The 17,467-nt window shown below is 38.3% G+C and overlaps 1 protein-coding gene across 1 annotated transcript; it reads right to left on the bottom strand.

Moving 5' to 3' along the window:
• Nucleotides 1-3,749: 3,749 nt before the first annotated feature.
• Nucleotides 3,750-16,249, bottom strand: LOC136715551 (broad substrate specificity ATP-binding cassette transporter ABCG2). Its single transcript, XM_066692788.1, has 15 exons — nucleotides 15,870-16,249; nucleotides 15,127-15,186; nucleotides 13,009-13,123; nucleotides 12,735-12,887; nucleotides 10,940-11,097; nucleotides 10,346-10,497; nucleotides 10,122-10,238; nucleotides 9,496-9,779; nucleotides 8,982-9,064; nucleotides 8,490-8,579; nucleotides 8,099-8,223; nucleotides 6,498-6,652; nucleotides 6,027-6,116; nucleotides 4,300-4,418; nucleotides 3,750-4,124 (listed from the first exon to the last, which is right to left on the bottom strand). Exons 1-15 carry the CDS (start codon nucleotides 16,157-16,159, stop codon nucleotides 3,977-3,979), a joined length of 2,139 nt encoding a protein of 712 aa, XP_066548885.1. The 5' UTR covers nucleotides 16,160-16,249; the 3' UTR covers nucleotides 3,750-3,976.
• Nucleotides 16,250-17,467: the final 1,218 nt, after the last annotated feature.

Below are 17,467 nucleotides of genomic sequence, written 5' to 3'. Positions count from 1 at the left end.
GCAGCAACAGCCATAGATTAGGTAAAGAAAGCCCTCCTCAACCAGGCCCTAAGAGGTTTGCACCTCACGGATTTGGAAAGAAAAAGAGATCATTCAACCTGGCTTGGTATCACAATAGGGGATGGCTAGAGACGAATACACCATTAACACAGATTCTGTTTTGCTTTCCATGCTGAAAATGTGGATATTTAGGAAATATGGTATGTTTGTTTCACAATAGGCAACAGAAATGTATATATAACAATTATCTGGTCAAGGAAGGATGGACAGAAGCTCCTATCTAAAAACAGTCCACATTCACCGATGTCCCAAAAATTATTTATTGGAGAAAAAGTGAACGTCATGATGCTTACGCATTTTGACTTATCTTCCTCTAATATAAACTCCCTGGGATAAGGCACCCTGCCTTTAAGATTTATTAAAACTATTGTAGCGCCAGCTATTTTTAAACTTACATATATGTATTTTACCCCTTGAAAAAGATGGTGCAAAAGAATGACTGTTTTGCCATCTCCATTTCCTTTACACAAATATGAGTTGAGTTTTTTGGATGCTTGAAAGTATTACTCATTTGCGTTACATGTAGGCCACTAATGTTACCCGGAAATTAAACCATGTGGGGAAAGCCAGTGATGAAGCAATGTTGTACCAAAGCTGTCCAATTGAGGCCCTGTTGGCAGGAGGAAGACCCGCCCCCGGCATCTGTGAAAACTCTCCTCCTGACGCAGCTCCCTGACATTTCTTCATCAGAAAGGATGTCTGGTCGAGCGACCACTTAAGAGTAATGGCGTATCTTTCTTTTTCAGGGAACCGAGGTTATGATAATAACCTATTGTTCCCTTTCAAATCGAAAGACAGCCATTACCTAATGGGAAGACTATACCAGAGCTGTTGCAAATCCTGACACCTGACTAAGCCTAAACCCACAATGACAAGGATAGCAGAGCCTCACTGGCATCAGTACTTTACCTTGTCAGGACAAAGTTCATTTTAGCATAAAAAAGTTTATTTTATAGCATTTTTATAGTTTTTCTGATTTGGTAAGTCACAGTTAAATTTTTACATTTTATCTTTATTGATTTTTTTTGTTATCTTTAGTGTGAAGTTTGAATAATTTTCAATGTCTGATATCAATGTAAAAAACAACTAGTCATATAATTAAAAAAATCAGACTACACACAAGTCTCTGAAATTATATTTTTTTAGCTTTTTAATTCTCTTTTGTTGACTTTAAGTTTAAGACCTTGGTGTTGACTTTATTTAATATGAGATCATTTAATAAAAAAAAGAAGTGTGTTACAATGAAGGAATACATGATTGTTTATTAGTATGATAGTCTCCAACAACGTATGCAGTCTATGCATCTCAGTATATGCTGTTGCAAGTGACGCGTGGCACCACGAGACCAGGCAGCACTTCTTTCACTGTTAAAATAACATTTATGTATGGTGGCTGAGAGGAGCAAAAAAGTGCACCAGATCGATGTATTTAGCTGTTGAAAATCCTTTTTTTTTCTTACAGGGGAGGTCACCCCTGGACCCCCCTACTTGGGATGTCATCAATTTCGAGCAACACCTTTGCATACTGCCAAATTTAGTAAATAGTGCTAGACAGTGAGAAATTGATTCTGAAATATTTGAAAAATATAAAATAATTTAATCAGCATAGTAGGGTTCCCACGGTCATGGAAAAACCTGGAAAGTCAGGGGAAAAAATTATTCATATTTCCAAAAACAAAAATCAAAACATGAAATCTAGGAAATGAATGACATGACATCAATTAGTTTAATTTCTTGGAGATTAATTAATATTGTAGGAGTGCTTACCATATTTGTTTCTAACTATAAAATCAATTTTATAACTCTGAGATCGACATCCACTTTTCTGTGTTCATTTGACACGGAATTACCCACTTGCTGTACTTTTGAAGTAGTACATAGAACTATTTACTTAGACCTTTAGTTAATCTGTGTAGAAATATGATGATTATGCACACTGACTGTTATTATGCACATTATTCATGTTATTTTTAAAATAATAAATATAATAAAATAAAATATAATAAAATATAATAAATATAATAAAAATAATAAAATAATAATAATGGAAATTATCCTGGAAAGTCATGGAAAAGTCATGGAAAATGGAACCCTGAATTGAGTGGGAAACCTGGCATAGAGAGAAATATAATGTTGCAAGCCTGTGGTTGGTATTGCAGAGATATCTACACCTTATCTACCAGCTTGGGCTCCAACGATAAAGCAAACACAACAGTGGGGAGAGAGGAAACTCTCTCAGGGCTTCATTCATGAATGCCTGGCAAACAGAGGGAGCATTCACCATACCAAAGGGCATCACCAGGTATTCGTGATGGCCACTTGTAGTGATAAATGCCATCTTTCACTCATCTCCCTCCTGAAAACGTATTAAGTTATAGACACTTCTTAGATCTAGCCAGTGAAGAATTGTGCTCCTTGGACTTGCTCCAGGTTGCAGAGGGTAGCGATACTTGATTGTGAGATCGTTGAGTCCCCTGTAGTCGATACCTAGCTGTAGTAGAACAATGAAGAAGTAACTAGCAGCCGCTGGGGAGGTGGAGGGACAGATGATGCCAAGGTCGAGTGCTTCCCTGATGTAATCCTCCATAGCCTGGGATTCTGGGATAGACAATAGGTAAATTCACCCCCTTGGAGGAGATGTCCCTGGAAGCATGTTGATGGCGACGGATGATGTGAAGGGAGACGAGCAGCCTGAGATTTATTGAAGACGGCTGCCAAGTCTGCATATACGGAGTGTATGTGGAGCACCCATGTGAATTGCTCCTGGTCTTGCGACTGCCCTGTAGAGACTGCTCCCAGGGTTTGTCCACGCAACCTCACAGATGCTGTTGCCTTATGCGGCCGCCCTGTATATAGTTCATTATTATGTATATGGATTGTGTATGTGCATTGCCCTGCACCCTGCTATGTATATAGTTCATTGGAATGCAGTAGATCTGTTGTGCCACTCCTAGCTGCTAGTTGAGCAGGAGGTGACTGCTCCTGTGTTAAGCAAGGGCACAAAAGAGCTTGCTTCCTGTTGCCCCGCTGTGTATATGTGACCCTCCACCACAGAACCAGTCACATCACCACAATTTAAAAAACTGAGGTTAGTACTTAATTGAGCTGGATTATTGCTTTATATTGATATATGATTTGTCAAAATATGTTAATTCCTCACAAAGTTATGACATTTTAAAATCCAATTACATGGAATATACAAAACAGAGTATACAAAACACTGTTGAAAGTTCCTCTGAAATTGGCTGACATTCACTTCATAAGCTCTTTAACAATATATACTTATATCCATCATATTTACATGAAATATGGCATACATATGCCTGACATGTGTGTTTTGACCTTATTTGAGACAATATGGTTGAGTCACAGATGAAATGACCCTCTTCCTCTCAGGTTTACATGGTCTTAGTTTATGCAAAGGACAAAGAAGTTGCTTGTGTCACGCGTCTCGTCAGTTTCATTGTCTGGCACACCCAGCATAACATTCATTGTTTGGGTTATTTATAATTTCTTTCTGATATTTTGCTGCAGTATATTCACACTAAAAGGTGTCACAATGAAACAGTGAACAGTTAAAAGTGAATTTGTTAACTAAGTACTATGTTTGAGATCTGTATTGTAACACAGACATCATCACAACAAACATAAAATAAGCACACAAACAAAAACCTTTTAATTGTAATTTGATTTAATTCTTTAGACCCGTGGCTGTTGAAAACCACCTTAAATTATCTTAAATTCACACAAGTTTAGATAAGTAGGGAATATCATAAATAACTATATAAAAGTTTTATTTTGTTATCAAATATTGTTATAATAGTCTAAATTTGGTTTATAATTAAGTTATAAAAACTGAGCCATTTTAGTGGAAAATTGTAAGGCTTGTAAACTCCACCCAGTGCTGAGAACAAATGTTATGTGAACTTTTTAATTGTGTGGAGCTTTATACCAGCAATGCTCAAGAAGATGACGGTCATACAGCCCAAAGCAACAATGTTTTCCCACATCGCCCAGTTATCATAGCCAATCCCCTGTCCACAGAGATAAGCTTCACCATAACACCTGTCAAGAAAATACAACTTAATTAATCCTCAAGAATGACAAACATGAAGTCATTTTCTAGTGTGGAAAATTTTGGCTGTGATTGATATCTCCTGTGTTGTTCGGATATATTTGTACTGTAAATGTAAATCTTCTAACAAAATGACTCGGATCCCATAATATTTTAAATACTCACACTGCTCCATAGGGTTCTGTGTGGCTTGAACAGTTAGCCATTGCAGATTGATAGCTTGTACTTTGATTTAATGAGTCTCCACAGAAATATAAGCCTCTCAGCTCCTTCACTTGCAGTGCCTGTAAGAAATGAGGATAGTTGAAGACCCGAGACAAGCCATTGATCTCTGACATCGCCTTGTCCATTCAGAAGTGTGTAGTGGGAAAATGTTATTTTCTTTATGTTCTTTATTTTTAATAGTTTTAATTTTGTAAATTTTGTATATAAAGCAATTACTAGTTTGTATTTACTCCTTTTTGGGGGGATACTGTAATTATTAGTTCTTAATGCACTTTTGTCTGTCAGTTATTTCAGTCAACCACTGTCTGTAGGTTACTTCAATCAACTAAAACAGTTAAACAATAGGCGCATTTAAACTGCCATTTCTGATGCGGATCAAATGCATCGGTAGCCTTTGATCCTGGCAGTGTAAATGCTCAACCGACTCAAGTTTTGGCATGCACTGCGGCGGCAGACAAACACCTTCACATCAGTGGCGCAGATGAGCACACTTCCCTAGTGCCCATATTATAAATACAATACTGTTAAAACTAACACTAAATGGCTTATTAATTTATGTTAACAAAACTGTATAATTGTATTTTTATTTTCAATGCTTCATTTGTGAATAAAAATGCAAGGTGTTGGTTTTAATTGTTAAAATTAATTTGTAAAGAGAAAAATACAATTTTTGATACAGCCCTGTGTTCTAAAAGAGTAATTTAAATATATACATATAATACATTTTGGTCTGACATACTAATGCGGCAGACATGTATCAGTGGAGCATATAAGAGATCCTTCATTCCTTATTACAAATACAATTTTGTTAAAATTAACACTAAATGGCTTGTTACAATTCTATATTTGTTGCGAAGATAAAGTATTTGAATTTAAAATGCTTTGGCTGCTTAAAATAACTTATTTTATGTTAGTAAAAAATATTTGTATATTTATTTAAAATGCTTCAGTTAAGAAGAAATACGCAAGTGTGATAAAACGAGTTTTTAATATAGGACTAATTTTATAAATGTATGAAGTTTGGACTTGCGTGCTAGTGCACATGCGAAGACCCCTGTGGCAGCTAAAAGTTAATCCTGATCAAATGGCAGTGTAAATGCAACACCACTGTTCAGAAATTGCAGTGTAAATGCGCCTAGTATAAGGTTGTGTATTTTGGGGCACAGGTATTTGGTTGAGGAGTTAAAACAATGTCTTTGATAAACATCTGCTGCCTGAAGAATGCTGATCAGCACCAATCAACTCAAACACTTCAACAACAGTAACAAGTTTAGGCCTATGTTAATAATAATGCATGTGGTAAACTATTTTGTACAAGTGTATTTAAATGAGATGTAAATCACTACCGATAGATAAGACTGTAACCCGCTGACTATCTGAAGATACAAAAAGGCTTTTCCAACTTACATCCTTTGTTTTTTCTTCACTTCATGTGAAAGGAGGCCTCCGGGTTAACCTGTATTAAGGTTTTCTGTAATAAACTTGTTACTTCTTCATCGGTGTATCCTGAGAATTTATTAAACCACTTCATGTGTAATTGGAGACAAGAAGAGTATTTCATAGCGATTGGTTCAATCAAGGTGTATGCCTTGTTCAAAGAACATTAATATTTGCTCCAGTATTACTTTACATCCTGTAAAGCAAAATGAAATCCTTAATCCGCTTACCATCAGTCCATATCTGTGTATACTAAAGTATTTGAGCCAGTTGATCCAAGCTGGGACAGAAGGCAGGTTTACCAGCAAGCCAGAGAAGGCCTGCAAAATATGTACAAGAGACAATACAATTTCAGCTTCCCTTCAAGAATACACTTAAGAAATACTAAATTTCTAAAGTGCCGCAATAATGCTTTTAATGCTTAAAAATGTTATGAGAACTGACTGACCCATAGCCTTGCAGGTTAACATTCTGGATATTGACATAGAAAGAATGGTAGTGTGCTGCCTTACACACAAAACCTACTGAAATTATTTTTTAATATCACTGAAGTATCCTGTCCATTTATAAATGCCGTCATGGATTCAAAACATGTATGAAACAAAACATCATACTCAAGGCACCAAATACAGTATGCCATGCTATATTATTTTGGAATATTCTGGAGTGCTAAAGGTGTGGAAACTGCTTTTTATTCTCACCATCATGAAAATAAAGTATATGGTTAGCAGAAGGCTTGCCATGCCAACAGACTCCATTCCAGTGCCGACCGCAAGAGCCATTGCAGTCGATGTGTAGGATACCATAATCAGTGTGAACATGAAGAAGAAGAAATTGCCAGGGAGTCTTTGGTAGCCTGCAATGAATTAACATTAATAGGGCACATTTGACAAAATATGTTAAACCTATTAAAATATTAGAGGTATCATGACATTACAGTGAAAAAGACTGCAACGATATCACGGTGACCCATTACAGCACAGTGCCAATGATAACCGTGCCTGTCCAATAAAGAGCATCCCTGTCACAGCACATTGACCCAGTTAAGACCCAACAAGTGCATTTACTCTATACTGAATCATAATAAAATCCTGCGGTGTTTCTCATATTAGATGCAATTTGTTCTGTTTAACAGTAGTTGCTCAGGACCGGCCCGTTGTGCTGCAGGAGGGATACAGCTCAGAAACTCACTGTCGACCTCAACTAGAGGGCAGTCGGAGCAAAACAATACAACCATTACTGTTAAATGAGTGGCATGTGAGGGTTTGCATACATTACATAACCCTATATTTCTCTTCTTTGGGAAAGGCCTATTTTCAATGTTTCAATAATGGACACTTCAGGCAAAATTATTGTTCATTACTTTATATTAATAATCTTTAAATTAATATAAATTCAGCGTCTTTTAATTCTCAAAGCCAAGTAAGTGGTTGTAGCAGCTGCATACTTGTTCATCAGCAAATAAAAAAGTCCCAGAAGTTTTCTATTTTGGGAATAACCAAATTCGAGGTCATAAGTATAGTTTAATTAACAATATAGCACCCTGTGTAGACTTGGCTACCCCCATTTATTTATTTCAGTCTCATACACTTGGGAGTTGGTGATTAGTGGCTGGATGTTTGCTATTAATTCATTTATTGGAGGGCAAGGAAGATTATAGTTTTTTTTATTTTTTTAAAGGACTATTTCACCTGTGCAGTTATTAGAATAACCAATCTGAGAATTGGGTAATATTTCCATTTCTCACTGGATAGAGATTAACAAGAACTAATGGTCAATACTTTAACCTGAAGCTTCCTTTATTGAATGGGAAATATGCCTTTCTTGAAGAGAAAACCATCACTTTAATGGGGCATGCAGTGCTGCCGTTGCAGCCTGTTGTATAAGAAAGAAATAAGAAATCAAAGTACAAATAGACTGCAGGTTTAAAATAAGGAGTACATTATACTATAGAGCTTATTGGTTATGTTCATTCATTAGTATTTTTCAAGACCTTGATCTACCATCATGAAAAAAAAAAAAATTGTTTGCATAAGGCTTAAGAGGTGTCGTTAGTACAATATGATTAAGCATGTGGATTGCACAGAGCAGCAAAGAAGTTTGAAAAACCTGGTCTTCCATAATATATGCATTTCAATAAAAAACAATCCTTTGAAATTAATATAACTAACAGATTACTTATATCCCTATACTGATAAAATATGCTCTTGTAGAATAATTAAATTAAGCCTTTAAAGCAACACTACTACAGAAAAGTCCCTAAAATAAAAGACAGTATTATTCTAACCAGTTAGGCACTCACCTATCATCCAGTATGTGATTAATGAGAACGTAATTGCAGGCACAGTTGCCATTGGAATCAGGTCTCCTAGTATTATTGAAAAGAAATAGGCCGATAGCCTGTAGTACCCACTGGTGTACTGGTGACTAGGGTTTAAAAAGACAAAACAGGGAAATTTAGCAATTCAAAATACAGTTTGGTTCTGTTGTGTGAGAACTGACATTTATACACACTGTAGAACCCCCCCCCCCCCCAATAATGCACACATCACAGAGGTGGGTTCAGAAACATTGATATATAATACTGTATGCTGTGGTCATCAAATTAAACCACATTACTTCACCTTAAACAATCTACTTTCTCTCCAGCATTTAATGTCACAATTATAAAATGTTGCTTTTACTTTACTTACATGAACAATTTCTTCTCTTTAATGAAAAGCTCAATTGTTGACACACTGTAGAAACACACTTCGTTGATCACAAAGAATAAAGAGCCCACTCTGAAATAAGACATATTCTTGTTCTTTAGAAACAATGAATGTCATACATGTTAAGCATCTACAAATAAAACAAAGCTTTTTGATTGTAAAACTAAGCTGTTCCACAAACCGATTGTTAGAATGATACTAAAAATGTAAAATTAGTGGCATGTGATGTATTAGTATTACACCTTGAACAATATGCTTTTAGCTGAGTTAAAGGAGATCACCAGCCAAACGTGTTGACCATTACTGTGCATGAATATCTACAGTATATATAGGCACACACTCACTTAATTTTACTTTATTAGGCACACTGTTACTTAACAGGTTGCCGACTACTGTGGTGAGAGAGGGGAGGGGTGCTCAGACCAGCCGCCTGCAGCCAGTGATCACAGAGTCAGTCAAAGTTGAACATTTTACCTGTTCTGCATTCCAGTGGGGTCTAGTTTGGCTCCAAAGAATATTGCACCAGCGACTAGACCCAAAATAATGCATACTAAAATCTGTAGAAAAACAGATCATTACTTTTCAGTTTGTTTTCAGACCAATATCCTAAGAAAAGTATAATGTCATCAATCTGCAATTACACACAATTCTAATGCACACGTGTTAGAGAATTAAAGGTGCCATTACACATAAGAGGAACACTGAAAAAGGTTTGCCGAATTGACTTGTTGCAGACTTGTTCTTGGTACACCTAATCACCTAGAAGTTTGGTAAGTTCAAATAATAAATAAAAGGATAGCATTTCAATGGTAGGATTTAGATTTTTTGTTTTAAATTCCAACTATAAATGCAAGCAGAGAGCAAATGTGAAATGAACAATAGATTTTACTGAATACATCACTGAGGTGAATAAACTGAAGCACCTGCAGCAATTTACAGTCCCACGAACCTTAGATTCACACATCCCGGATTACTATGGAGTTCATACCTGCGCAACTGAAGCCTGAGGGTTCCGAATGAGGTTCTTAAAGGTGCGCTTGGTAACCCAGTAAAGCTGGGTAAAGAATGAGGTGGCATAAGTGATCGACTCCATCCTCCTGCCATTTCTATTAGTTCCTCTGCGGTCTTCAATATTCCTCAGTGCATCTTGTACAGACTGATATTGGGTTGAGCCCACGTATCTTACACTGAGTGTATCCACCACAGTTTTATCAGCCACTACAGGATCCCGAGGATTCACAGTTTCCAAATTGCCTTCCTCTCTGCTTTGTACTTCATAGTAGACATTCATAGTAATTAGAAAGGCACAAGAATTATCATAAAACTAATAATAACTAACAGTACAACTTTATTCAGGGGTTTAGATTAATAGAAGGACCATAGCTTTACACCTTAAATTGATACCAAAAGCCCAACAGATTAGTTGACTGAATAATAGTAAATAATTTAAATCAGTAAGTGTTCTGCCGTATATTTCCATGCTGTTTTCAGGTTCATAAAATTGAGAGAATGGGAACATTGAGATCTCAGGATATTGACATGGTTACAATCATTTGTTGCAAAACAGTTGCAATCAGTGAAAAATATTTAAATGTAGGACTTTTGCAACACTACCATCATCCTGGTCATCTCTGGAAGGGCCTGCTCTGCTTGCTGCCACTGCAGTCGAATCCCCATTAATCACATCCAGAAAGAAATCGGGTGGATTAGTGTATGCTTCACACTGGTAGCCTGAAAGAGAGAGTTCACCATTTACCATTTACCATAAGTATTCACATTTTAGTAAGCCAGAATATACATACATGCAATGAAAGCTATAGGTCGAAGTTCTAGCTTACCAATTGAGCTGAAATACGCCAGAGCAGCGTTGGCAGGTCCGTGGTACATCATTTTCCCAGCAGCCAGTAAAGTCAGGCTGTCAAACAGCTTAAATATTGAGTAACGGGGCTGGTGAATGGAGAATATCATTGTTCGCCCCCTTCTTGAAAGCCTGAAGGAGTACATCATTCCACAGTTACAGCCTACCGTTATTATTTTATTATTATTTATATCTTGGCAGACACCCTTATCCAGGGCGACTTACAAAGCATAAGAGCAATACAAAGTGCAAAAGTACTAGTATACCATACAACAAAATGATATCAAATAGAAGCCATAAATTATGTTTAAACAAGTTATATATCTAACTAATTGCATATTTAAAAAATAATCTGCTTGAATTTGCAACTGGTAACTAAATTGGTAACTAAATAAAAAAAAATCAGCAAGAACTAATTGTCTATTATCCCCTTGAGTTACAAGGGTCATGATTAACAAACTTGGAAATGTCACTGAAAGCAGTAAGCAATGCATTGCTAAAGTATCTTGACTAAATATAGCAACAAAAAAAAAGAAAAAAAGAAATGTCCTAGGACATTTGTTACAGGCTGTACCTCTTCAGCAGAATGAGCACTGCACTGGATGTGCTGGCATCCAGGCCTGTGGTTGGCTCATCCAGGAATAAGACGGGGGGCTCCGTTATGAGCTCCATTCCAATGCTGGTTCGTTTCCGCTCTCCTCCAGAGACGCCTCGGATTAGTTCTGTGCCAACCTGGAAAAATCATTTCAGTATCCCGGTTGTCTCAAAGCATTTTTGGCCTACTTTGACAATCAGTGTTGTCAAATGATACTTTACCTGCATCTAGGCATTTACTTGTTTATTGTTGTAAAACACATAACCAAGCTAATACCACCCTGAATTAGGTATTGTGTTCTTAAATAAAAAATGACTTTTATGTACACTCACCTAAAGGATTATTAGGAACACCATACTAATACTGTGTTTGACCCCCTTTCGCCTTCAGAACTGCCTTAATTCTACGTGGCATTGATTCAACAAGGTGCTGAAAGCATTCTTTAGAAATGTTGGCCCATATTGATAGGATAGCATCTTGCAGTTGATGGAGATTTGTGGGATGCACATCCAGGGCACGAAGCTCCCGTTCCACCACATCCCAAAGATGCTCTATTGGGTTGAGATCTGGTGACTGTGGGGGCCAGTTTAGTACAGTGAACTCATTGTCACGTTCAAGAAACCAATTTGAAATGATTCGACCTTTGTGACATGGTGCATTATCCTGCTGGAAGTAGCCATCAGAGGATGGGTACATGGTGGTCATAAATGGATGGACATGGTCAGAAACAATGCTCAGGTAGGCCGTGGCATTTAAACGATGCCCAATTGGCACTAAGGGGCCTAAAGTGTGCCAAGAAATCATCCCCCACACCATTACATCACCACCACCAGCCTGCACAGTGGTAACAAGGCATGATGGATCCATGTTCTCATTCTGTTTACGCCAAATTCTGACTCTACCATCTGAATGTCTCAACAGAAATCGAGACTCATCAGACTAGGCAACATTTTTCCAGTCTTCAACTGTCCAATTTTGGTGAGCTTGTGCAAATTGTAGCCTCTTTTTCCTATTTGTAGTGGAGATGAGTGGTACCCGGTGGGGTCTTCTGCTGTTGTAGCCCATCCGCCTCAAGGTTGTACGTGTTGTGGCTTCACAAATGCTTTGCTGCATACCTCGGTTGTAACGAGTGGTTATTTCAGTCAAAGTTGCTCTTCTATCGGCTTGAATCAGTCGGCCCATTCTCCTCTGACCTCTAGCATCCACAAGGCATTTTCGCCTACAGGACTGCCGCATACTGGATGTTTTTTCCTTTTCACACCATTCTTTGTAAACCCTAGAAATGGTTGTGCGTGAAAATCCCAGTAACTGAGCAGATTGTGAAATACTCAGACCGGCCCGTCTGGCACCAACAACCATGCCACGCTCAAAATTGCTTAAATCACCTTTCTTTCCCATTCAGACATTCAGTTTGGAGTTCAGGAGATTGTCTTGACCAGGACCACACCCCTCAATGCATTGAAGCAACTGCCATGTGATTGGTTGGTTAGATAATTGCATTAATGAGAAATTGAACAGGTGTTCCTAATAATTCTTTAGGTGAGTGTATATTGATTAACTTAAATTACAGTAACATGAATGATAGCATTAGAATAGATATTACCCTTCTGTTTCATCGGTGCCTAGCATTCAAAGCTACAAAAACAAAAAGCACATGAACTATGCAAAGGAGAAACTCATGGAAACTATGCAAAGTTGGCAAACTCATACAGGATTGCAGGAAGTGGTGATGTGTTATGGTCTTTATATAAGAGACTGATGGATGTATACTCACTCTAGAGTCAGCCACTCTGGTCAGCCCGAGTTCAGAGATGACGTTGGCCACTCTCTCCTCCTTGTCCTTAAAGCTGATAGATGTAGGGAGCCGCAGCGCCGCCGAGAACAGCAGGTTTTCCCGGACAGTCAAGTTGCCCATGACTACGTCATCCTAATTGAGGAAAACAAAAAAACATTACATCATACAAGAAGGGCAGACTTTTGGGCTCATTACTCCCACTTGATTGTTAGTGGTATAGGAAGGAGAAATTAGACTTGTAAGATTCACCTACTTGGACAACATATCCTGAAATACACTTGAAGTTGGCAGGCTGTGGGGCTCCATCGATGAGGACATCACCAGACAGACCAGCAGGGTCCTTCCTCCCAGCCAGTACATCCAGCAGCCTGAAGCAGGAATAACAGTGCAGACAAAATTGCTTTATTATCAATATGGTCAATATTGGCAATCACAAATCCCCAGGAAAGTTATATATACAGTTAGGTCCATAAATATTTGGACAGTCACCAGAGGCCGGTTGTACTAACAGGATCAGAAAACAGGATCGTGTCCGGGCTCACTGGATCCGGATCACGAGAAACCGTTGTACGAAGCAGATCAAGATCCAGCTCCACTGATCCAATTTTTTGATCCGATTATTAAGCAGCATGTGTGGTAACTAAGGAGTTTCCTATTGACATAAACCGGCTCGTCAGTCTCTAATACGGCTATTTGAACATCTACCGCTCTAATGTCTCAATGACAACCATAAACCTTTCAGAAAACTATACTGTGCTATTGCTGATGAGTATATTGACTAAATAAGCTTAGTTGTTCACTACGTTTACCAATGCATGTTAATGTCAGTGTGCTTATCTATACCACTGGATCCAACATGATCATTTGTAGTCCGTCATCTGAAAAGTTGCAAGAACATTAGGTGTGGCCAAATCAAGTATTTGTTACATTAAAAAGAAAGAATGCACTGGTGAGCTCAGGAACACCAAAAGCCCGGGAGACCATGGAAAACAGCTGTGGTGGATGACAGAAGAATTCTTTCCCTGGTGAAGAAAAACCCCTTCACAACAGTTGACCAGATCAAGAACACCCTCCAGGAGGTAGGCGTATCTGTGTCAAAGTCAACAATCAAGAGAAGACCATTGTAGATACAGAGGGTTTACCACAAGATGTAAACGGAAAACAGGAAGACCAGATTAGAGTTTGCCAAAAAACATCTAAAGAACCCTGTACAGTTCTGGAACAACATCCTATGGACAGATGAGACAAAGATCAACTTGTACCAGAATGATGGGAAGAGAAGAGTATGGAGAAGGGAAGAAGCTGCTCATGATCCGAAGCATACCACCTCACCTGTGAAGCATGTTATGGCATGGGCATGTATGGCTGCCAAGGGAACTGGTTCCCTTTTATTTATTGATGATGTGACTGCTGACGAAAGCAGTGAAGTGTTTAGCGCTATATTATCTGCTCAGATTCAGCCAAATGCTTCAAAACTCATTGGACGGCGCTTCACAGTGCAAATGGACAATGACCCAAAGCATACTGTGAAAGCAACCCAAGACTTTTTTAAGGTGAAGAAGTGGAATGTTGTCCAATGGCCAAGTCAGTCACCTGACCTGAATCCAATTGATCAGGCATTTCACTTGCTGAAGGCAAAACTGAAGGAAAAACACCAAGAACAAGCAGGAACTAAAGACAGCTGCAGTACAGGCCTGGCAGAGCATCACCAGGGAAGAAACCCAGCATCTGGTGATGTCTATGGGTTCCAGACTTCAGTCAGTCATTGACTGCAACGGATTTGCAACCAAGTATTGAAACTCACAATTTAATTCATGATTATGTTAGTTTGTCCAATTACTTTTGAGCCCATAAAATTGGGGGTGTAGGTGTAATTCCTACACTGTTAACCAAATTTGGATGTAACTACCCTCAAAATTAAAGATGGAAGTCTACACTTAAAGCACATATTGATTGTTTCCTTTCAAATCCATTGTGGTGGCGTACAGAGCCAAAATGATTACAATTGGGTTACTGTCCAAATATTTATGGACCTAACTGTAGTATTCCAATCAGCATCAGATATGTTCCAGTGGACAGTGCAGATACGTAATAGGCCACAATTGTCCATTAAACTCTTCTGAAAGTCTTTGAGGAAGAATCTGTTTCAATGATTCACTGCATTTGCCTTGTGTGATACAGTTAAAAGATGGAGGCTTTTTTACAATGTTGTTTAGCTAAGATATTGAATTGTATGCAGCTTTTGACAAATACGACAAAAGCATTGATTACATTTAGACTTTTCTTGGTTTATTTTCATTTTGTCTATGCACAAAAGGATTAACAGGATTTAAACACAGGTATTATTATTTCCTCTGAAAACAATACTTACGAAGACTTCCCACCTCCTGACGGGCCAAGGATAGCGTTCAGCCCTGGCTTCATTATGCCACTGGATTAAAAATATAGAAAATATTGGATATTTTGTAATCTGCTTTCATCCTGCAAGTCCTTTTTAATGTTGTTAGAGACAAGTTCAACTTGGTGCCATTGTCCTTAATAATGACACAGTAGACTTGGAACGCGTCACGCATAAATATTCACATTATCATCACAGCAGGAAGTTCTTTCGAATGAAGTTCAAAAATGTCAGAGGATCAAAGTTCACACACAATTTATAGAAACAAACCAGGTCTGTAAGACAAGTTACAGATGCCCAATCCAAACATGAAACTCCCTTTGAGAACAATATTTCCTGCGATATAACTGAAATATTCAAACTACTGCACAGAAAAACAGGGTTTACAGTCTCACTAGGACAACTTGTGTAAGAATTACAAACAAAAGGTTATTTTCTTTCTTTGAACTGGAAGAAATGCCACAACCTATTGACATAAACATGTAATTTTAAAGCTGGACAAATTCAAGATGATACCAAGTCATTGCATTTCTTGGCAAAATTGGGGTTTTGTTAAGTTGCAAATTCTAACAAATACTCATTTGGTTGATTGGTGAAACCTATAATAAAAACCTATTTTATTTTTGGTCTTCCCTGATCTAACATGACACAGAAAAACTTTCAGTTCAATATGTCAAGTTCTTGAAAGGGATTAGGATTACAATTTGAAAACTTACTTGATTTTACAGAGGATCTGCTTATTTTCAGTCTTGCATTTGCAGGCTGGGCTTTCAGAGATCTTGACAGAGTAATTGATGTTGTGAAAGGAGACCACAGACCCTCGCGGGGATCTCAGGGACTCCCGGGTAATTGCTGCTCGCTGAAACTCTTCCACTACGGCAATGGACGCACGGTTGTCATTAAACTGCGGGTTGTCAAGGGACAGTAGTTCTACACCTGGCAAGTAATTACCAGCTCTGGTTGTTGTGTTTGCCATTTTGTCTGGCAAAAAATAATCATTATTCATTTTTTACAGGTTAAATAGATCGTTACTGCAACGAGAAATTAACGCATTATCGCAAAATTCATTAGCAACAAGCACTGAGTATGCATAGCCCTCAAGTGTTCAAAACTTCAATGCGTGAGATTTATCATTTAAAAAAAATGTGGTGACAGAAACTGGTCCTGCTGGATAAACCAGCAGCATTAAAATGAAAGTGTGTTAGCTATAGAAGTTGTATATTTTACATAGGAAAGGTCATTCATATTTCTTATATTCTACAGAAAGGGCTGGCGCCATAGAGGGGGTGGGGAATGCCCATCCAAAGTGAAACTGGTGCCCACCCAGTTATTCTTTGCTTTGATAAACAATATGCTATATACATTTATAGAATATTAAGTGTGTTTTTATCGTTTACTGCATGTTATTTACAAAAAGCCCAAAGTGTCCGACCCTCAGTTACCCCTTTCTGCATCCCTACATACCTGTTACGTAATCACTGCAATTCGCTGTGATGCATCCTACTGGAAGAAGTGGGGTAGGTGGTGCGTCTTAAGTGAACAATTCACAGGAAACGGTAAATACTGCGGTGTGTTAACTTATTGGGATTGCTGCCACAACCTTTGTTTATACCTGGTAAGGTATTACTGGACTGAACCAAGACAGAGAGATACCAATGTTAGTGAAGAACTGCATTTCTTTCCCTGTGTGTCTGTGTAAACAAGGTCATTGTCTCAAGGTCTTAATGTGCTATGGTACTGTGCTATAGTTCATCCCTTATACCTAGAAGAACAGGGTCAGACAAGAACCAGTTTTCACCAGCAATTTGGGCTCGATACATTGTACAAACCCCCATTAAAGTAAACATTACATATGCCTTAAATTTACCCCAGTTTAGCCATATATGGGTCTCCCTGAGTGGTTGTCAGGCAGAAACCAAACTTCCACACATCACAAGACAGACATGTGGGCCTGTTAACTCTCTCCTGTCTGGTCTGCATAAAAGTGCCTGTAGTTTGTAACTTCTCTAAGACTGTTCTTAAGATTGCCTGAATCCTCAGCCACCTGATCTCTTCAACCTGCTCTCTCAGGCTTTTTAACCCATCCACTTAATGAAACACCTGTATCTGCATAGGACTGTGAGCTTGCATGCCACTGCGATCTGCTTCCCCACATTTGCACGTGTATCCAATTAATCTGTAATGAGGGGTCATTACACTATTTTGGGTAGCACTTGTATCATCTAGATCAGGGGTAGTCAATTATTTGTTGTCAGGGTCCACATTTCTTGGTCAATGTATAGTCAAGGTCCAGACTGCAGGGGGGGGGGGGGAA

The sequence above is a fragment of the Amia ocellicauda genome, chromosome 20, assembly GCF_036373705.1.
Source record: "Amia ocellicauda isolate fAmiCal2 chromosome 20, fAmiCal2.hap1, whole genome shotgun sequence".
Taxonomy (NCBI): Eukaryota; Metazoa; Chordata; class Actinopteri; order Amiiformes; family Amiidae; genus Amia; species Amia ocellicauda.
This window is presented reverse-complemented; position numbering and strand designations above follow the sequence as displayed.

Coding starts and splice junctions, on each gene's coding strand:
- LOC136715551 (XM_066692788.1), bottom strand. CDS start 16,159: ATGAATAATGATTATTTTTTGCCAGACAAAATGGCAAACACAACAACC. Junction 6,653..8,098: donor AATCACATACTGGATGATAG/GTGAGTGCCTAA, acceptor AATTCATTGCAG/GCTACCAAAGACTCCCTGGC. Junction 6,117..6,497: donor TATACTTTATTTTCATGATG/GTGAGAATAAAA, acceptor CATATTTTGCAG/GCCTTCTCTGGCTTGCTGGT.